The sequence below is a fragment of the Mobula birostris genome, chromosome 5 (assembly GCF_030028105.1).
Source record: "Mobula birostris isolate sMobBir1 chromosome 5, sMobBir1.hap1, whole genome shotgun sequence".
NCBI classification, from domain to species: Eukaryota; Metazoa; Chordata; class Chondrichthyes; order Myliobatiformes; family Myliobatidae; genus Mobula; species Mobula birostris.
This window is the reverse complement of record NC_092374.1, coordinates 176,233,495-176,255,811: the sequence shown is the minus strand read 5'-3', so window position 1 is coordinate 176,255,811 and position 22,317 is coordinate 176,233,495. Positions and strand designations below refer to the sequence as shown.

Below are 22,317 nucleotides of genomic sequence, written 5' to 3'. Positions count from 1 at the left end.
GAGCCCCAGCCGAGGGAACGTGTTGTGTCCTTGAGCAAGGCACTTAACCACACAGTGCTCTACGATGACACTGGTGCCAAGATGTATTGGCCCTTGCCCTTCCCTTGGACAACATCAGTGTTGTGGAGAGGGGAGACTTGCAGCACGGGCAACTGCTGGTCTTCCATACAATCTTGCCCAGGCCTGCGCCCTGGAGAGTGAAGACTTTCCAGATGCAGATCCATGGTCTCGCAAGACTAATGGATGCCTTTATTGGTCATTGTAAATCATTCCGTGATTAGGCTAGGATTAAATCGGGGGATTGCTAGGCAGCATGATTCGAAGGGCCTTCTGCACTGTACCTCAATAAGTAAATCTATCGAAAGAAAAGTAAATGACAGTCTCGGTGTTTTTTGTGCAGACACCTTCTCTCTTTTCGCCACTAGTAGTGCAAAGGGCTGAGCTGCTCCCTCACAGCACTATAGGCTTGGGTTTGATCCTGACCTCCGCCACAGCTTGCGTGGAGCTTATACCTTCAGCTCATGACTGAGTGGGTTTCCCCCAGCAGCTCTGCTTTCCTCCCACATACCTAAGTCAAGCAGGTTGTTAGATTAATTGGCTGATGAAAATTATCCCTCATGTCTAGATTTGAGGTAGAATTCAAGGGGAGTTGATGGGAACATGGGGAGAATAAAAAATGGGCTTAATCTAAGATTAGGTACTCAATGATCACCATGGATTTAGTAACATGAAGGGCCTGTTTTCGTGACTAACTTTAACCCAAGGTGGCGTAGTGGTTAGTGTGATGCTATTACAGATCAGGAATTCAGAGTGCAGTTCGGGCACTGTTCTGTAAGGAGTTTGTACGTTCTCCCTGTGGAATGTGTGGGTGTTCTCCAGGTTCTTCAGTTTCCTCCCACAGAGCAAAGACGTACCGGTTAATAAGTTAATTGGTCATTATAAATTGTCCTGTGATTAGGTTAGGGTTAATCTGATTTGTTGGGGCATTCCTAAGGTGGCATGGTTCGAAAGCCTGGAAGGTCCTGCTCTGTGCTGTATTGCTAAATAAATAAATAAAAATAAATAAAACCCAAATAATACCATCTTCCAATTCCAGAACTTGACTGCACCCTTCCACCCTCTCACTTCTTTATCTTACAGTGTGGTCCAGGAGTTGCAAGGCGTTTAAAATTGTTCCAAGTTCAATTCAGGAACAGCTCCTGATCACGGTGGAGTTGGCCACCATGGAAGTCAGAGCTGGAGACCTTGTCCCCAGACAGTCCTTCCAGGTGAGGCGACACTTCACCTGTGAGTCGGCAGGGGTGATATACTGCGTCAGGTGCTCCCGATGTGGCCTTCTATATATTGGCGAGACCCGACGCAGACTGGGAGACTGCTTTGCTGAACGCCTATGCTCTGTCGCCAGAGAAAGCAGGATCTCCCAGTGGCCACACATTTTAATTCCACATCCCATTCCCATTCTGATATGTCTATCCACGGCCTCCTCTACTGTAAAGATGAAGCCACACTCTGGTTGGAGGAACAACCCCTTATATTCCATCTGGGTAGCCTCCAACTTGATGGCATGAACATTGACTTCTCAAACTTCTGCTAATGCCCCACCTCCCCCTCGTACCCCACCCGTTATTTATTTATATACACACATTCTTTTTCTCTCTCTCCTTTTTCTCCCTCTGTCCCTCTCACTATACCCTTGCTCTGGGTTTCCCCCCTCCCCCTTTTCTTTCTCCCTGGGCCTCTTGTTCCATGATCCTCTCATATCCCTTTTGCCAATCAACTGTCCAGCTCTTGGCTTCATCCCTCCCCCTCCTGTCTTCTCCTATCATTTTGGATCTCCCCTCCCCTTCCCACTTTCAAATCTCTTACTAGCTCTTCTTTCAGTTAGTCCTGATGAAGGGTCTCGGCCCGAAACGTCGACTGTACCTCTTCCTAGAGATGCTGCCTGGCCTGCTGCGTTCACCAGCAACTTTGATGTGTGTACCTTGTACAACCCATCACTTTTACTGATACCTGATTGTACAGTTTGTGAATACTAGAGATCTGAAAAAGCTTCTTAGAAACATTCAGTTGGTCAGGCAGAAACTGTGAGAACGAAAAGTTGCTTTTCAGTCAAAGACCCTTAATCAGAAGGATCTTTTTTTCCTTACAAATTCAAGGTTCAAGATTGTTTAATGTTATTTCCAACACAAGTGAAAAGAAGAACAAAATAATAGATGCTGGCTGACCTACAAGTGCTTCAAGAATTTTATCCCAATTATACAAGTCACCCACCCCTTAGTGCCGGGATAAAGAACTCACTCAGTTCTCTCACCATTTCAACAGCGTCTGGACCACAGATGTCAATGTTACCTCATTCCTAGTACCCTAAAGATACTTCGCACATCAGATTGAGGCTGGTGTAGACCCAACTCCCAGTTACTGATCTCATATAGCTCCCTGATCCTAGTTATAGACCTTACACATCCCCAGTCTCCGTCTATGAGTGAAGATGATACAAGTTCTAGCTTACCCTCTTCCCAGGAGGACCTGGTGGACCCACTTCTCCAGTTGGACCTGGAGACCCCTGTGTGGTGAGAGATGAGAGAGAGGTAGGTCAGTCATTAAGCAAAGCAGCCATTGCCTGAGAAGGAACACAGAAATCTTCCTGTCATTACTTACCGGTTCCCCTTGCTCGCCAGTTTCTCCCCTTTCACCTTTAGCACCATCGTGACCCTAAGAAAAGGGGAATAAAAAGCACAGGTTTAAAAATGTATAAACTTGGTCAGTCCCACTGATCTTGGAAGGTACACCGTGTGACATAACCAATCGGATACCACTGAATTCCCGGCCACCTCCCAGGTCTCGTCACTTACGAAAGTGCCAGTGGTGTTATACAGTTTATTTTTTGATTTGTGTTGTAAATGCACCTTATACTAAATATTTTTGAATATATTTTATTACTAATTAATTTATTTGTGGCAATACTACTTTATGTATTGTGTGAGAGTTACACTTACTGTGTCATGCACTTTGGTCTAGAGGAATGTAGTTCTGTTTGGCAGTATACATGTATACAGCTGAATGAAATATACTTTCACTTAAACTGTTGCCTCACAGCAGTTTCAAGGTGATGGCATGGTCTAGTGTGTAGACTATTGAGAAGTTGGTGTGGCTGCCTCCCAGCTCCAGAGACACGGGTTTGATCCTGACCTCAGATGGGGTCTGTGTTCTGTTTGCAGTCTCCCTATGATCATATGTGCGATCCAATTTCCTCTCACATCCCAAGCATGAAACAGAAAACTGTAACATGCTGGATGCATGACAGACTTCAGGTGCTGGCATCAGGAGCACTATACAATCTGCTGGAAAAATTCAGTGGGTCAGGCAGCGCCCCACGAGAGAAATGGACAGTTGACATTTCAACTTGAGCCACTTCTTCTGTGAAGGATCTCAGCCCAAAACGTTGATGGTCCATTTCCTTCCATAACCCCCATCATCTTGTATGCTGCTCACTGTAATATAACATTCAGTGTATGTAAGTGGAAAAGAGACTGAGAAAGGAGTCAGTAGGCATGTGAAAGAGAATTACTGGGCAACAGGGCGGTGAGTAGGGAGGAATGCAACTAATGTGGATTTTTTGCCATGAACTAGTAGGGACGCAAGAGGCTCAATAGCTTCCTTTCTTGCCATGTTAAGGTAAGTAGGCTGTTTTATTGGCAGGAAGAAAGCAGCAAGCTCTGAACAGCGTGAAGTAAAGGCACAGATAAGAGAGGAGTTGGCCTGTTGGCTCTCAGAGTTTTGTGGCAGAGAGAGTTAGAACAGAGTGCAGTAAGAAATGGACAGAGGCAGCAATGTGAGGAAAAGAATAAAGTCTCAGAGAACAGGCCTCCATGTCCAATAGCGTTGACAAGCTGGCACCATGGTACAGGAGTACTGAGCTGAGGTGAGTATATGATAACTCGGGACACAGCGTGCGAATGGGCTGCCCATCCACAAGAGGAGTACATCAGAACACTGTCCGTATAAAGATGAATTATCCCATCTAGCCCACAAATGGGAACACTTGCATCCAAAACCATCTGACTCTATGCCAGGAGCAAAGGGATCAAAAACTTTTATCACACTGGCATAGTTCAGTGGTTAATCAGAAACTGATATAGGTAATAGAAGTTTATTATTGTCACTTGTATGGAGGGGTAGTGTAAAGCTTGTTTCCATGGCATTCTGACAGATCTACCAATATGTAAATACGTTGAGGTGAAATAAAAGGAAAAAAAAACAAACAGAACACAGAATATGGTGTTACAGTTTCAGGGAAAGTGCAGTGCAGGTAGACAATAAGATACGAGGGTCATGCTGAGGTTCTTTGAGAGGCACATAGTTCATCTTTATCAGGAGGTCCTGTCAATGGTCTTGTAACGAGGAGAGCACACAGGATAGAGAGGTTTCTGTGAGGAAATAGATGTGCATCTAAAAGACAGCAGTGGAGACTATGTAACTGTTCAGCAAATATCATACTCCTCCCTTAAAGAACACAAAACGGATGATTACAGCAAAGGAAAACTTGACAGATGACAGTACAATGCATTTCAATTCAGCTTGGCAAAGAATTTGCAAGATTCTGCACCCCTCTCCCAAGATCACCAACTAATTGTTTACCCATTTCTTTATTGTGCCGGGTTCAAAAACCTGGAACATCCATCACAACACTCTGCCGCATTTCCTGTGGTATTCAGTCAGGCAATGTAACCTCCACACAGAGGGCTGAGGGGTGAGTGATCAATACTGACCTTCCTTGTGACGTTCAGAAAGAACAGAAAAGGAGGCAAGCAACATGCAGACCAATAAGAATAGTAAGAGGAAGGCTTTTTAAGTTCACTGGTACTTACGCGTGGGCCAACTTCACCAGGAGGACCAGGATCTCCAGGGAAACCAACGGGGCCCTGTGGAGGGAGGGAAGAGTAGTAAGTAGATCATTCAAGTTGCATCATAATGACCAACAGAACATGACAATAGCTCCACATAGTTATAGCAGTGAGTGCAGACATACATGTTCAATGACAGCTCTGGGTCGCCTTACGATACAAAATGGTCCATTCATACTGAGAGCCCGTCCCTGTCTTGTGGATATGGCCATGCCCAGGTTTCCAAGGAGAGGGGGCACTCAGTGCCCACCATCTCATTAAAGGCTTTACAGGACTTGTGGGCACCGCAGAGACTGGGGTGGATCTTGGGCACTATTACCAAATTTTAGGTCTAACCACATTGTAGATGTACCCCAGGACATGCTGGCAGGGCTTACGCCAAATCTGTCCAAACCATTCCAACCTGAATGTGAGTCACTAGTACTTCAGATAGTTCACCAAGTGCAGCAAATGCATCAAATTAGACTGACGTAAATGGCATATTTTGTCACATGTACCAAGGTACAGTGAAAAGCCTGAGTTGCATACTGTTCATATGCATCGTCCATTACAGTAGCGCATTAAGGTAGTACAAGGCAAACCAGCAACAGAATGCATAATGAAATATTACAGTTGCAGAAAAAGTGCAGTGCAGGTAGACAAAAGAGCACAAGGTCAAACGAGGTAGACTGTGTAGACAGGAGTCTATTTTGTTGTACTAGTGAACCATTCAATAAATAGAGCAGCCTGTAACTTGATGTAGTGAGAGAGAACTTGTATGTATGTTGGACAGTAATCAGATCTGACCAAGTGGGACTAGCCGATTTGTGACAATGCTCCGAATTCCCAGTGGAGTAACTATCTTGTTCATTGAGAAAATGTGAGCTCAGTCAGTGATCAGTTACAATGGTGGTTTCTGTGATCAGTTACAACAGTGGTTTCGGCTAGTGATCGTTTCCAGCAGTGCTCTCAGTAGTCAGTTATATCAGGGGTCTCGGCCCTGATATAACAGTTAGTTGCAATGATTTCTGTGGTGGTGTTGGTCAGTGGTAAGTTACAGCAGATATCTTAAGTGGCAAGTTCCATCAAGGGTCTCTGATAATTTACATCATGGGTTTCAATGGACAGATGCAGAAAAGATCTCAATGGTCAGTTGTAGAAGTGGTCTCAGCCAGGGGTCAGAATCAGAAGCTGAATCAGTAGTACATTATAATAAAAAACTATAAATTAGAAAAAGTAATATACTTTAAAAATTAAATTAAGTAAGTAGTGCAAAAAAAAGAACAGATACATATGGAGGTAGTGTACATGGGTTCGCCATCCATTCAGAAATCTGATGGTGGAGGGGAGGAAGCTGTTTCTAAAACATTGAGTGTGTGTCTTCAGGTTCGTGTACCTCCTCCTTGATGGTAGCAATGAGAAGAGGGCTTTCCTTGGGTGATGTGAGTCCCTAATGATAAATGCCACCTCCCTGCAGCATTGCCTTTTGAAGATATATCAGTCAGTTATATTGAAGGTCTTAGTGGTCAGTTACATCAGTAGTCATTTATATCAGTGGTCTCAGTGGTCAGCTATGTCAGTGGTCTCAGTGGTCAATTATATCACTGGGCTCAGTGGTCAGTTATATCAGTAGTCTCCATGGTCAGTTATATCAGTGGTCTCAGTGGTCAGTTATATCAGTGGTCTCAGTGGTCAGTTATATCACTGGGCTCAATGGTCAGTTATATCACTGGGCTCAGTGGTCAGTTATATCACTGGGCTCAGTGGTCAGTTATATCAGTGGTCTCAGTGGTCAGTTAAATCACTGGGCTCAGTGGTCAGTTATGTCAGTGGTCTCAGCGGTCAGTTATGTCAGTGGGCTCAGTGGTCAGTTATATCAGTGGGCTCAGTGGTCACTTATGTCAGTGGACTCAGTGGTCAGTTATGTCAGTGGTCTCAGTGGTCAGTTATGTCAGTGGGCTCAGTGGTCAGTTATATCAATGGTCTCAGTGGTCAGTTACGTCAGTGGTCTCAGTGGTTAGTTATGTCAGTGGGCTCAGTGGTCAGTTATATCAATGGTCTCAGTGGTCAGTTACGTCAGTGGTCTCAGTGGTTAGTTATGTCAGTGGGCTCAGTGGTCAGTTATATCAATGGTCTCAGTGGTCAGTTACTTCAGTGGTCTCAGTGGTTAGTTATGTCAGTGGGCTCAGTGGGTAGATACAGTAGTGATCTCTGCATTGGTCAGATTGGCCTCTTGCCCATCGCTAGGACTGAGATGCAACATGACTTGCACCATCCCATCTGAAAACCGGTCTGGGCAGACAACCAACTTAGACATGCCTTTGAATCACTACATAATGCTTGGGGTGGGCAGGGTTCTCTTTTTAAAGGACGTCCTTCAGTTTCCACTATTTATAGTAACAGTTCTAACGTACTGCCCCAGCACATCAGTGACACAATCATAGAATTGCACAGCTCAGAAAAAGTCCCTTCAGTCAGATTTGTCCACGCTATTAAGGTGCCCATCCGAGCTAATCCATTTGCCTGCATTTGGCCCGTTTCCCTTTAACCCTTGCCTATCCATGTACCTGCCCAAATGCATTTTTAGCACTGAGATTTATCTACCTCTACCACCTTCTGTGGCAGCACATACCATATACCCACCACCCGCCACATGAAAAAGACAATGCACATATTCCAGCTACAGGTATTGCTTAAGTTAGCCTTGAACGAACTGCGGCATACAGCCACACCCAGGTTATGAACAGATTCCTTTTTTCTTACAGACACCCAGATGTCAATATTTCCTTTAAGTCAGAAAATACTGGATGCAGTAACCAGGCCTCCACAGTACTGTAATGAATGGTGTTGATGAGGGCCAATAAAGAATATTTGTTTATTGCTTTCACCAGCCCAGTTACAATGAAATGAAGTCAGGCAGATTTGAGATCTACTTACAGGATTGCCTTTGGGTCCATCATCACCAGTGGGTCCTCTGGTACCAGGTGGCCCAGCAGCGCCTGGCTGTCCAGTCTCTCCTTGTTCTCCTCTTTCACCTTTAGGACCCTGTTTATTGTTTTTATAAACAGAAAACATATAAGAGTGGGCATGTGCAACAGATTGATATCCTCGCTTCATGATCATGTTTTCCTCATCACTAATTGCTGGGCTGCAAGCAAACTGGGCACTTAGCCAGCCACCTGCACATTCCAGAGATAGGGAGCAAAATTCCCAGCGGAATGAGCACTCATTACAGTTGCTGAAGAGCAGGATTTCATCATGAAAAGGCACTTTAAAATACTGCACCACATAACATTACTGGGGAGCGTTTAGTGCCTGACTAAAGTTGGAGTGTCTTGGTCAAAGTGCCTGTGTTAGGGAGAACCATAGGTTTTGTAGAAAGTTTGGGGAGAAACTCAAAAGCTTATGGCTTAAGGTAGTTGCCGATAGTAAAAGGGAGGCAGAAAGGAATGCCAAGGCAGGGTTAAAGCTGTTGCCTTGGTTTGGAGACAAAAGAGATTCTGCAGATGCTGGAAATCTTGAGTAAGACACACAAGATGCATCTGTGGAGGGAAATCAAGGGTTTTGGTCTGAAGCATCAACGGTTTCTTTTCCTCCATATATATACTGCTTTACCAGCTGAGTTCCTCTAGCATTTTGTGTGTATTGTGTATTACTCAGGTCTAAGAGTGGAGGACTCATTCTCAGCTAAAACAAGTCACAATATTCAGTGCCTCATATATAGTCAAAGGCGATCTGAGCACCCTCACCTCCTCTCAGTTCATCATATATTTGATTAACAAGCTGATCAGAGATGCCACAGCACAACAAACCTGCCTGATATTCTGATTGGGCTGAAGGATGCTGAACATCAGAGAGATGGGCAAAATGACCATGGAATATTCCAAAATTCTTCCCAGCCAATGAATTCCTTTTGCAACAATGTGATTTGCTTTATCAATTTTGAGTATGAAACAAAGAAAGGCCAAAACACTGATACACCTCCCTTGTAATTTGTATTACTGCCACTATGGCGAGCAAAACAGGCACCGTGTGATAGTGATAATAAATCTACTTCTGATGCGGATCCTTGTTCTCATTTCCTCAAACTGTCCATGTAGACATACATTCCCACACCGAATTGTCCATCAGCTGACATCTATGCTTAATTTCTTGGTTCTATCTATGTGTCAATGGTGGATATCATCTTGGACGTGCAGGCACATATACTCACCCTGCGACCGGGAACACCCTGGATTCCTGGAGCACCAGATTCTCCAGATTCACCCTGGAAGAAAAGCAACATTTAATGTTGGGATGAGGAAGAAGATCATTACACTGGTCCAATCTAGGCTCCAAAAGATACACCTCAACTTACCGCAAAGTCAAAGGAGCTCTTCCCCTTAACCCCATCCACAATCCCTGATGCCCTTAATCGAGACTTCACCCTCAAAGTTCTGAGTTCCCAGCCCCAGCCCCAAGCTCAAAGCTTCACCAAAATTAATCCTCCATCAGAAATATAAAATACAGGAGTAAATGTTAAAATAATGTATTATACATTCTAGTTAAAAAGTAATCCCTCTCTATTGTCTTTCTGTCCAGTTGGTTGATGACCAGATATCTCACACTGCAGTCCCTCTGGCTTTCTGATCATACTACTCCCTGTTGATTGTCAGACATAATAACACTCAGTCACTGAGAACATCTAACATGATCACTCTGATCTCTGCTACGTTTGCTTTAATGTATAGGATGGGAGAACCCAGCCCAACGTCATCTAACCATTATCTCTTATTCCTTTCTCTGTTTCTTAAACCTTGCCAACAGCCCATTTGGCCTAACTGGCTGAAGACGTTTACAGCCCATCTTGACTGACCCAAGACTTTAATACTTAGTGCTTTAAATGCATAAAGAAAATCGCAGGAGGTGTCAACCCTGGACGTATGGACAAATTCTAGATCCCAGGTCTTTTAGAGATCAAAAAGACATCCAGGTACTTTATTCATACTCTCGAAATTATATTTGCACTACTCTGTCTGACAATGGCTCCCAAAACCATGCCACTCGCGAAGAGGAAAATAATATTTCTCCAGTCCCCTTTAATCCTTCCTATTTATAAAGTTCAAAGCTCAAGTTAAATTTATTATCGAGGTACATGCAACTGTGAGACTCTTTTTCTTGGTGGCATACTCAGTAAACCCAAGAACCATAATAATCAATGAAAGGCTATGCCCAGCAGGACCTACAAGCAATATGCAAAGGACAACAATCTGTTCAAATACAAATGAAATAATTGAAATAATGATGATAAATATATAACCAATAAATAGCGAGAACATGAGATGAAGAGTCCTTGAAAGTGATGGGGCATGTGAAGATGAGTGAAGTTGTCCCACTGATTCAAGAGCTTGATAACTGAGGGGTAATAACCGTGCCTAAACCTGATGGTGTGAGTCCTGAGTCTCCCATATCTTCAGGGCAGCAACAAAGAAAAAGAGCATGGCCTGAGTGGTGTGGGTCCCTGATGATAGATGTTGTTTTTCTGTGACAGTGGTCCATGTAGATTTGCTCAGTGGTGGGGAGGACTTTACACATAATGGACTGGGCCATATCCACTACATTTTGTAGGACATTCCATTTAATGGCATTGGTTTTTCTATACCAGGCCGTGATGCAACCACTCAATATACAGTACTTTCCACTACTCATCTATAGAACTTTTAAGACCATAAGATATCAGAGCAGAATTAGGCCATTTGACCCATTGAGTCTGCTCCACCATTTCATCATGGCTGATCCAATATTCCTCTCAGCTCCAATTTCCTACCTTCTCCCCATATCCCTTCATGCCTTGACCAGTCAAGAACCTTTCAACCTCTGCCTTAAATATACATAAAGACCTGGCCTCTACAGCTGCTTGTGGCAAAGAATTACACAGATTCACCACGCTCAGCTAAAGAAATTCCTCCTTATCTCTGTTCTAAAAGGGCGTCCCTCCAATCTGAGGCCATGTCCTCTGGTCTTAGACTCTCCCACCATAAGAAACATCCTCTCCATATCCACTCTATCAATGCTCATCACCATTCGAAAGATTTCAATGAGGTCACCCCTCATTTTTCTGAATTCCAGTGAATACAGGCCCAGAGCCATCCAACACTCTTCATATGACAAGCCATTCAATCTTGTAATCATTTGGCTATACCTCCTTTGAACCCTCCCCAGTTTAGGCACATCTTTTGTAAGATAAGGGGCCTAAAACTGTTCACAATACTCTGTGAGGCCTCACCAGTGCTTTATAAAGTATCAATATTATATCCTCGCACTTATATTCTAATCCTCTTGAAATGAATGCTAACATTGCATTTGCCTTCCTCACCAGAGACTCAACCAGCAAATTAAACTTTAGGGAATCTTGCACAAGGACCCCCAAGTCATTTTGTACCTCAGTTTTCTGTATTTTCTCTCTATTTAGAAAATAGTCAACCATTTCATTTCTTCTACCAAAGTGCATGATCATACACTTCCATATGCTGTATTCCATCTGCCATTTCTTTACCCATTCTCTTAATCAGTCTAAGTAGAGGTGCTCCCCTACATTCTTACATGCTGGGGCCTTAACTGCTCCACAGAAATGATAACACCAAGGAAGTCAAAGTTGTTGACCCTCTCAACAACCCTAGAGTTATTCACCTCTGATCCCTGGATGCACACTGGCTCATGGACCTTCAGTTTCCTCCTTCAGCTCCCTGATCTTGTTGACATTGTGAGAGGTTGTTGTGTTCCACTCAGAATGCTTTTCAATCTCCCTCCTATATGTTGATTTATCACCACCTTTGATTCAGCCAATGACAATGGTGCTGGCAGCAAACTTAAATACGGCATTGGAGCTGTACTGAGCCTCAGTCATAAGCATGAAGCAAGAACAGCAGAGGGCTAAGCACAGAGCCTTGTGATGCACCTGTTCTGATGGAGGTGGGGAGATGTTGTTGTTGCCAATCTGAGCTGACCTGGTTCTACAATTGAGGAACTTGAGAATCCAATTGCACCATAATGTATTGAGGTCAAGGCCTTGAAGATTATTGATTAGTTCTGAGGGAATGATGGCATTGGATGTCAGCCTGCAGTCAATAAAGATGTATACATCTTTGCAATCCAGATGTTCTAGCGTTGAGTGAAGGACCAATAAAATGACATCTGCTGTGGATCTGTTGTGCTGTTAGGCAAATTGAACTGGACCCAAGTCACTTTTCAGGCAGGAGTTTATATGTTCTATCACCACCCTTTTCAAAACATGTCATCACATTAGATGTATGTAAGTGCTGCTGGACAATAGTCATTGACAAAGGTTACCACTTTCTTTTCAGGCAGCTGGGTACCTCAAACTGCCGAAGCAAGAGGCTAAAGGTGTCAGTAAACACTCCAGCCAGTTGATCAGCATGGTACTCAGCGAGGTATCCCATCTGGGCTGGATGTTTTTCATGAACGTGAAGGATGCTCTCATGTTGGCCTCAGGGACTGAATCACAGGGTCATTTGGGGCTGTGTGAGTTTGTGAAGGTACCTCCACATTTTCACAGTCAAAGCAAGCATGGAGGCAGTGAGATCATCTGGAAGCAAAGCCATGTTGTCACCTAGCTTGCTTGATTTACTTTACTTTACTTTGTTGTCGCCAAACAATTTATACTAAAGTGTACAATCATCACAGCAATATTTGATTCTGCGCTTCATGCTCCCTGGAGTACAAATCAATAGTAAATACTAAAAATTTAAATTATAAGTCATAAGTAGAAAATAGAAAAGAGAAGGTAAGGTAGTGCAAAAAAACCGAGAGGCAGGTCCGGATATTTGGAAGGTACGGCCCAGATCTGGGTCCGGATCTGTTCAGCAGTCTTATCACAGTTGGAAAGAAGCTGTTCCCAAATCTGGCCGTACGGGTCTTCAAGCTCCTGAGCCTTCTCCCGGAGGGAAGAGGGACGAAAAGTGTGTTGGTCGGGTGGGTCATGTCCTTGATTATCCTGGAAGCACTGCTCTGACAGCGTACGGTGTAAAGTGAGTCCAAGGATGGAAGATTGGTTTGTGTGATGTGCTGGGCTGTGATCATGATCCTCGGCAGCTTCTTCCGGTCTTGGACAGGACAACTTCCATACCAGGTTGTGATGCACCCTAGAAGAATGCTTTCTATGGTGTATCTATAAAAATTAGTGAGGGTTTTAGGGGATAGGCTAAATTTCTTTAGCTTTCTCAGGAAGTAAAGGGCCTTCTTGGCAGTGGGCTCTGCTTGGTTGGACCAAGTCAGGTCATTTGTGATATTGACTCTGAGGAACTTAAAGCTTTTGACTTGTTCCACTTGTGCACCACCGATGTAAATGGGGTTGTGCGATCCGCTACTCCTTCTGAAGTCAACAACAAATTCCTTTGTCTTGCTGACGTTGAGGGATAGGTTATTGTCTTCACACCATGCCACCAGGTTCTTAATTTCTTCTCAGTACTCAAACTCATCATTACCCGAGATACAGCCTACAATTGTGGTGTCATCAGCAAACTTATATATTGAGTTTGATGGAAACTTGGCTACACAATCATGGGTGTACAGTGAGTACAGCAGGGGGCTGAGTACACAGCCTTGTGGGGCACCGGTGCTCAGAGTGATTGTAGAGGAGAGTTGGTCCCCTATTTTAACAGCCTGGGTCCTGTCTGTAAGGAAGTTGAAGATCCAGCTGCAGATCTGAGTGCTAAGGCCCATGTTCCGGAGCTTAGGAATCAGTTTATTTGGAATGATGGTATTAAAGGCAGAGCTGTAGTCAATGAAAAAGACCTTACATATGCGTATTTATTCTCCAGGTGTTCTAAGGAGGAATGTAGAGCCAGAGAGATGGCATCTGCCATTGACCTATTGCTCCGGTAGGCGAATTGCAAAGTGTCGAGGTTGACCAGTAAGCTATGGTTGATGTGTGCCATAACCAATCGTTCGAAGTACTTCTTAGCAATTGATGTCACAGCCACAGGTCGATAATCATTCAGGCATGCCACCTTGCTCTTCTTCGGCACCAGGATTATCGTTGCCTTCTTAAAACATGAGGGGATCTTAGACTGAAGCAAGGAGCAGTTGAATATATCAGCAAATATTCCAGCTAGCTTGCTTGCACAGGCCCAGAGAACCCATCCTGGGACTCCATCTGGGCCTGACGTCTTCCTTGGATTTATCTTCAGGAAGGCCCTTCTAACATCCTCCTGGGTGACGATGAATCTCAATGCCACCAGGTCTAGTTCGTCCGGAGGGAGCAGGACACTCCTCTTCTGTTCGAATCTTGCGTAGAATACGTTAAGTCCGCCAGGAAGAGAAGCGCCACAGTTATTGATATTCCCAGCCTTTTCTTTGCACCCAGTGATCTTATTTAGACCCTGCCATAGTCTACCGGCATCCCTCTGGTTAGCCTGGGCTTCCAACTTGACTCGATATTGCCTCTTGATGCCCTTAATGGCTTTCCAAAGTTCACGCCTGGATTCCGTGTAGCGGCTGGTATCCCCGGACCTAAAAGCCGCAGCTCTAGCCTTCAAAAGGGACTTGACCTCATAATTCATCCAAGGTTTCCAGTTAGGAAACCTTGTTGTCACCTAGGTTGCTTGATTTCATTTGTAAGCGGTAACAGTATTCAAGACCTGCCACAGCTGTTCAGCATCTTTCAGTCATCCACTACATCCACGTTTTATTCCCCATAATTAAGGATAAGTTTTTAATTGGAGACTGCTCTGAGAAGATCAACGAGGGTGATCCTAAGTATGAGAAGTATTGGTTGAGTATCTACTTGATGGGTTGTCCAAAACTAAAAATGACCTTACTGAAACACAGGCAGTTCTGAGGAGGCCAAAACAGTCTATATTCAAGGAGAATAGATCATAGAACAGTTCTTCAGCTCACGATGTTGAACTTCATCATCAAACTGACCCCTCTCTCCTTCATTCCTCCGTGTACCTAAAGTGGCATCTATACACCTCTCAAATGAGCCTCTATCATTACCCCGTCAATGCATTCGGGAAACTCTCTGCGTAAAAAACCTCTATGACATCTCCCCTAAACTTCCCTCCACTCAGGTTAGAAGGCTGTCCTCTGTAATTAGCCATCATTGCTCTTCAAAAAAGGCACTGTCTAACGATTCATAATCTTATACACCTCTATAAAGTTGCCTCTCATCCTCCTTTGCTCCAAAGAGAAAAGCCTTAGCTCACTTAACTATTCCTCATAAGACATGTTCTCTAATCTGGGCAGCATCCTGGTAAATCTCCTCAGCATCTTCTCTAAAGTTTCCACATCTTTCCTATAATGAGATAATCAAAACTGAACACAATACTCTAAACACATCCTGGGTAAAACCCTCCTAACCATTGAGTACATCTACATAAAATGTTGCTGTAGAAAAGCAGCATCCATCATCAAAGATTCTCACCACCCAGGCCATGCTCTTTTCTCACTGCTGCCATCAGAGAGAAGGTGCAAATGCCTCAGGATTTTCACCACCAGGTTCAAGAACAGTTACTACCCCTCACCAATGAGGCTCTTGAACAAAAGAGGGTAACCACACTCATTCAATTTCTGCTGTTCCCACAACCAGTGATCTCACTTTAAGGATTCTTTATCTTGTTCTCTCATGCTCTTGTTATTTATTGCTATTTATTTATATTTGCATTTGCAGAGTTTATTGTTCATTGCTTGAACCTGTTAACATCTACTGTCCTTGATTTGCTGAGTATGCCCACAGGAAAAAGAATCTCAGAATTGTATGTGGTGACATGTACGTACTCTGATAATAAAATTACACTTTGAACTTTGAAGAGTGGCCTAACCACAGATTTATGGAGTTGTAACATTACCACACAGATGCTTTTTTCTCAAGCGAGGGACTGAAACTAGATGATATGGTCCTACGATAAGTGGGTACCCATTTAAGATGTAATCATAGAACTGTAGAGCATGGAAATAAGCAGTTGAAATAATTTTGTCCACATCAACCAGGTGTACCCTGCTTTATTAACCCCATTGCCCAGCACTTGGTCCATAGTCCAAAGCAATTCAAGTGTCCGTCTAGACAAATTCTGAATGCTATCGGTGACCCAGCTTCAAATATCCACTCAAAGTCATAAGCCATACAGTATAGAAACAGGCCATTCAGCCCTTTTCATCCATGCTGACCAAGATGACAATCTAAGCTCATCCCATATTCCTCAAAATATTCCCTATCCATGTGTCTGCCCAAGTATATTTTAAATGTTGTTATTGTACCTGCCTTAACCACTCCTTCTGGCGGCATTTTGCAGCCAGAGGGATCTTGGGGTCCGAGTCCATGGGACGCTCAAAGCAGCTGCGCAGGTTGACTCTGTGGTTAAGAAGGCATACGGTGCATTGGCCTTCATTAATCGTGGAATTGAATTTAGGAGCCAAGAGGTAATGTTGCAGCTATATAGGACCCTGGTCGGACTCCACTTGGAGTACTGAGCTCAATTCTGGTCGCCTCACTACAGGAAGGATGTGGAAGCCATAGAAAGCGTGCAGAGGAGATTTACAAGGATGTTACCAGGATTGGGGAGCATGTCTTATGAAAGCAGGTTGAGTGAACTCGGCCTTTTCTCCTTGGAGCGATGGAGGATGAGAGGTGACCTGATACGAGGTGTATAAGATGATGAGAGGCATTGATCGGGGATAGTCAGAGGCTTTTTCCCAGGGCTGAAATGGTTGCCACAAGAGGGCACAGGTTTAAGGTGCTGGGATGTAGGTACAGAGGAGATATCAAGGGGAAGTTTTTTACTCAGAGAGTGGTGAGTGCGTGGAATGGGCTGCCGGTAACAGTGGTGGAGGGGTATACGATAGGGTCTTTTAAGAGACTTATGGGGAAATACATGGAGTTTAGAAAAATAGAGAGCTATGGGTAAGCCTAGTAATTTCTAAGGTAGGGACAACTTTGTGGGCCGAAGGGCCTGTATCGTGCTGTAGGTTTTCTATGTTTCTATACCAACCACACTCTGCGTGAAGAAGTTGCCCTTTAGGTACATTTTACTCTCCTTTAGACCCTCTAAGTTCTTGATTCCCTAATAGGTCCTTCATCTCATTATCGTCTTTAATCAGCCTTTCTGTATACTTGAAGGCTCTAACCATTTACCCCCTAACTTTCCCTTGATACAGGGTCAGTATAGCAACAGGCTCTTCAGCCCATCTCATCCATACAGACCAAGATACCTGCCTGTGCTTGTACCATTTGCCTGTGTTTAACCCATATCCCTTTGAACTCTTCCTATCTGTCTGCCTGTCCAAATGATTTCTAAACGTTGAAATTGTACCTGCCTTTACCATTTCCTCTGGCAACTCATTCCATACACTCACCGCCCTTCTTTCTTTAAAAAAAATCTTATATGTTATTTTTTATGATATTTTCTCATGTTTGAATCTTATATGTTTCTCCCCTTCTGTGACACCTTCCTGTAGCTTGTGAAGAACAGAAGTACAAACACCAGCCCGGTCCTGCAGAGACTAGTTTGTTGACAGCTCACCTTCTCACCGAGAGCCCCTGGGTTACCGATACCACCAGGAGGACCTTGGGGACCCTGTGAAGGAAAACAATGGCAAGAATGAGGCGGGGGGAGTTGGCTTAGGGATTTGTAAAGTGAATTCAAATGAGTGAAGAGAAACTGAGCTCACATCTGCTCCGGATGGACCAGCTGGACCTCTTGGACCTGGGGGGCCTGGCGGACCCTGTGAAGTGGAAAAAATGAGAGGTCAGGTGACTGTCACTTGAGACACTGCCAACAAAGTGTGACAGTGCAAAGCAAAGTGCATGATTTCTCCTGATCATTGCTTCAACACGGTAACATTTGATTCACTGATATGGTCATACAAACAATTCAAGAAATCAGTGGGGTACTCACCATGGGACCAACATCACCAGTTTCACCCTTCTCTCCTGAAGGACCAGGCATTCCCTGGAATACAAATCAATAAGTCAGTGAATCCCTGAAATCAGCACCCTTAAACCTCACAAACTACTTACCACAAAATTGTGCAGTACAAAAGATACAGTACAGTACACACAATGTAGCACAGAATGGCACCAAACTGAAGACAGGACAATCAAAGGGTAACATGTCACCTTATAGATACTGAGGAAGATAGACTCAGGCTACTTGCATGTCATTGATTATGAGTGGAAAGGAATGCTCGATGGAACCTAATCCCAATAAATGTAAGGTGAAGCTTTTTGTGATAATAAGGTTGGAACATACACAATGAGTGGAGGAGACATATCCTCTTCTCATTACAACCTTCTGGAATGAGGTACAGGATCATGAATACTCCCACGCAGCATCTTAGGAACAGCCTTTTTCCATCAGTCATCAGATTTCTGAATGTTCCATAAACCAAGGAAAACCATTTCACTAGTCATCTTCTGAGTGAATATTTATTTATTTACTCACTTATTTATTTACCTATCTAGCTATCTGTTTGTTTGTTTATTTATTCACTCATTCATTCTAACTTATAGGATATTTTTCAATCTTGTACTGTCCTGCAACCAATTTCATGACATATGTCAGTGATAATTAACCCGATTCTCTTTCTGATTCTGACAGAGGTATATTGAAGAACAGAGGGATTTCAGTAGACAAGGATCCCTGAAGGTGACAGCACATATTGTTAAAAGGCCATCTTGCACACCTAGCCCGGGCATAGATTATAAGAGCAGTGGGGTCTTGGAACAACTTTATATAGCATTGGTTAGACCACAGCTGGAGTACAGTTTGTAGTTTTGATCACCACGACTGCAGGAAGAATGTGACGGCACTGCAGAGGGTGCAAAGAACACTCAGCTGGATGTTAACAGGGATGAATTGTACCCACGATGATGAGTAAGACAGAGTTTGGATTTGTTTTTCTTAGAGTGGAAGAGGATGAGTGGGGAATTGATTAATGTGTAGGATATTATAAGGGCCATAGATAGATAGGAAAAGTAGGAAAAAGTCATTTCCACAACACAGAGGTGGATCAAACTGAGAACATAGTTTTAGCGTATTGGATAGAAGGTCAGGCAGCATCTCTGGGAATAAAGGATCATCAGCATTAGAACAGGAACTCTGTTTTGCTTCTCACAGTTGTGGGCTGACTGCTGAGTATCTGGTTTTATTTTGAAGTTCATCTCAGAATCGAGGAAGGTATGAAGATTGTGAGTGATCTGTTAGAGTAAGAGAGGTGGAGTAGTAGTCCAGCCCAGTGATACTGGTGGTCCAGCAGCTTTCACTGGGTGGTACGTTAGTGTAGCAGTCCGCATGATGCTTTACAGCACCAGCTGTAAAATCGCGGATCAATTCCCAACACTGCCAGTACAGAATTTGTAGACTCTCCCCATGACCATGTGAGTTTCCTGCAGGTGCTCCGGTTTCCTCACACATTCCAAAGACACATGGGTTAGGGTCTGTAAGTTGTGGGCATTCTATGTTGGTCCTGGAAGCCGGGTAGCATTTGCAGGATGCTCCTAATTCATCTTCGCTCTGTGTTAGTCATTGATAAAAATGACATATTCCTCTATGTGCTTGAATGTTTCAATGTATGTGTGACAAATAAAGCTAGTTTTTAATTTAAACTTTATACAGATAGAGCCTGTGATGGGAACCACCATGATGGCTTGTAGACTTACTGTCCTGACTGGGGAGAAGACAGCTGATTGCCTTTCAACCATCTCAGCTTTGGCTACTACCTGCAAGCCTTGTGTCTGGAAATTTTGTCTCCTAGAGGAGAGTATATGTCTGGAATTCACTCCCCAGAGGGTGTTGGAGATTATTAGCTATACTTAGATCACAGATTCACAGATTTGTACAGTGTAGAAGCAGGCCCATTGGCCCATCAAATTTATGCTAACCATCATGTCTATTTATATTCATCCTATCTGTCTGCATTAATCTCATATCCCTCTATATCCTACCCATTTAAGTACCTGACAAGGTGCCTCTCAATTGTTGTTCCTGTTCCTGCCTCCAGCACCTACTCTAACAGCTCATTGCAGATACTAACTATAGGGTGATAAATGTACTCTTCAAATCCGCTTTAACCTCCTCCCTCTCACCTTACGCAGAATCTACTACTGCATGATGTTGATGAGTTGCTAAGATGGGGAAAGCAATGGTAGTTGGAGCCTAATCCCAATAAATGGATTTTAGGAGAACACAAATGTTTCCAGTACAGTTTTGGACAGGTTCAGTCTTCTCTTTCGGTTGTGGATAGATAAATATTTTAAAGACCAGAGAATTGTACAGAAGAGGAGATAAGACCTGGGGTAGATCAGCCATGATCAAATTGAATGGTAGTGCAAGCTTGAGGGGCCAAGTGGCCTACACCTGCTCCAATTTTCTTGCATTCTTGTGTTCAGAAATAACCATTTTTATTCCATGTTTTATTCTGGATTAACTGAAATTAAATTCCCCAGGTGGAATTTGAACTTCTGTTTCAAGATTCATCTAGCAGGCCTAATGAAATAAAGGAACTGACTATTGGACGGAGGACAAATCCAATCCTAACTCCCTCCCAATGGATATCTGCACACACCCCCCCCCCACTCCACCCACCTGTCTACAGAAAGTCTCATTTACTCCCTCCGTTGGATCATATACAACCTTTCCTGTGGATTACTGATCCCATTTCTCCCACTTCTCCACCAAATCTTTCCTTATTCCTCCTTGAAGTGCATCCCCTCTCCCCTCTCCTGCCCCCCACCCCAGTTTGCAATCTCACCCTCCGTATCTCCTGCACAGAGTATGCTCCAGTGCAGCTCTCCCATTGAACCTCCACCTATTCCCCTTCCCCTTCAATTTTCATCACACTGTAACTCCAGAACAATCCCATTCTATCACCCCAGCCCCAGGTATGTTATCATTTAATATTCCCAGCCATATCCTTCCACATCAAATACTCACCTGCAGACCAATTGGACCAGGTGAACCCGGGAAACCTCGTGGACCTTCATCGCCCTTCTGTCCAAAGTGACCTTGCTGACCTCGTGGTCCAGGCTCGCCATCTGCGCCCTGAAGGAAGATCCAATCCGTGGTGAGGGAGTGCCAAGCCTTATGAAAGACTGGACCCCAGCAACATCCAAGACCCTCCTCAGCCCTCCCCTCCCCAATGTACACTGATGTAGCATTCTCCCAACGGCTTTGCAGGAAGCCTCAGGTACATCTGTAGGCAGTGACCACTCCTGCTCCTATTGGAGATTCTCTAGGGACCCTTGGTCCTCACACTGATTACCCATGCAAACTGCACACAGAGATATTCTGATTGGACAAGATACTGAGAGCTTGACCTAAAGTGGAGAACACCATGAAACATTGGAGAATATGATTGAGCATGATCCACAGCATGGATGGCATGGAAGAGCATAGACAACAGTGCCAGAAGTATTGAACCTATCCAGGGATTCAAAGGGCATTCTGAATATTGGAATGCACAAACCATCAACAATTATCACTGTGCATGACAGGAACTTTATTCAGTATTTAACTGTGACTTCCATTACAAAATGTCACATTGTGGAGGAGGGGAGGGTAATAGTGAAACTCACTTGGGGTCAAAGCAGGAGCTGACTCTCAATCAGTGACTGTGTAAAATGAGCATAGACATAGGTCATGAGTAGATGTCGAACTCTGCATTAGGGAGTATCATCAACAGACGCTGTGGTTAGAGGGGGGTAACATTCAACCCTGCCCACCCGCACTCTCACCCTCCCGCAGGTTTTGCGGCTGTGTTAAACCGCAGGCTCATGGGTACAGGAGCACTGCTAATCCTTCACACTGGTACAAGGGAAGAGGATGTTAACCTGAACATTGGGGTGTGGGGGTGGTGTTAATCCATAGGCAATGGTTACAAGGTGTGGCATTAACCCACACACACTGGTATTGGGAGTAACTTTAACTGACACTTACCAGTAGCGGGGATAGTATTATCCAACACTCTCCAGTACAGAGGGTAACACTCATGATTTTCTCCCTTATTCCTGCTACAGGAGCAATCATTAACTCTCACACATGGACAGGTGAGGGACATTACAATAATCCTCATATTTGCTGTGACTACCATCAGAGCGAGGTAGAGAGTTTGAGGGTGAGCTGTGATCTACCAGATGTCATTGAGAACTGCCTTCTGAATGGGTCCTCAGAACCTTGCAGCCTGGCACAGAACTTTACAACCAAAGGATGTTGAATATACTGTACATCGTTGGAACTGCAAAGCAAGACCTACAATGAGAAATTAATCACTTAACTTTCAGTATTTGCTGAGGGACAAGCATTGCCAAGGAACCTGAGGACCTCTTTCCTTCAGGAAGAGATGTCTGATGTTTATTTTACATTCAGTTGAGAGGGCACTGAAGGGATTATCTAACAGTTCAACTCCATAGCCATGCTCTGACAGTGCAGCAGCCCCTCGG

At 44.0% G+C, this 22,317-nt stretch overlaps 1 protein-coding gene across 1 annotated transcript in view; it reads right to left on the bottom strand.

Annotated features, from left to right (window-relative positions):
* LOC140198073 (collagen alpha-1(V) chain-like) overlaps positions 1–22,317 on the bottom strand; it is a 269,358-nt gene that overhangs the window by 34,427 nt on the left and 212,614 nt on the right. The window contains exons 46-54 of the mRNA XM_072258945.1: positions 20,813–20,920; positions 17,777–17,830; positions 17,550–17,603; positions 17,402–17,455; positions 9,097–9,150; positions 7,821–7,928; positions 4,869–4,922; positions 2,659–2,712; positions 2,510–2,563 (exon numbers count right to left, since the gene is read on the bottom strand). Of these exons, the coding sequence (XP_072115046.1) occupies positions 2,510–2,563; positions 2,659–2,712; positions 4,869–4,922; positions 7,821–7,928; positions 9,097–9,150; positions 17,402–17,455; positions 17,550–17,603; positions 17,777–17,830; positions 20,813–20,920 (594 nt within the window). The remainder of the gene's footprint in view (positions 1–2,509; positions 2,564–2,658; positions 2,713–4,868; positions 4,923–7,820; positions 7,929–9,096; positions 9,151–17,401; positions 17,456–17,549; positions 17,604–17,776; positions 17,831–20,812; positions 20,921–22,317) is intronic.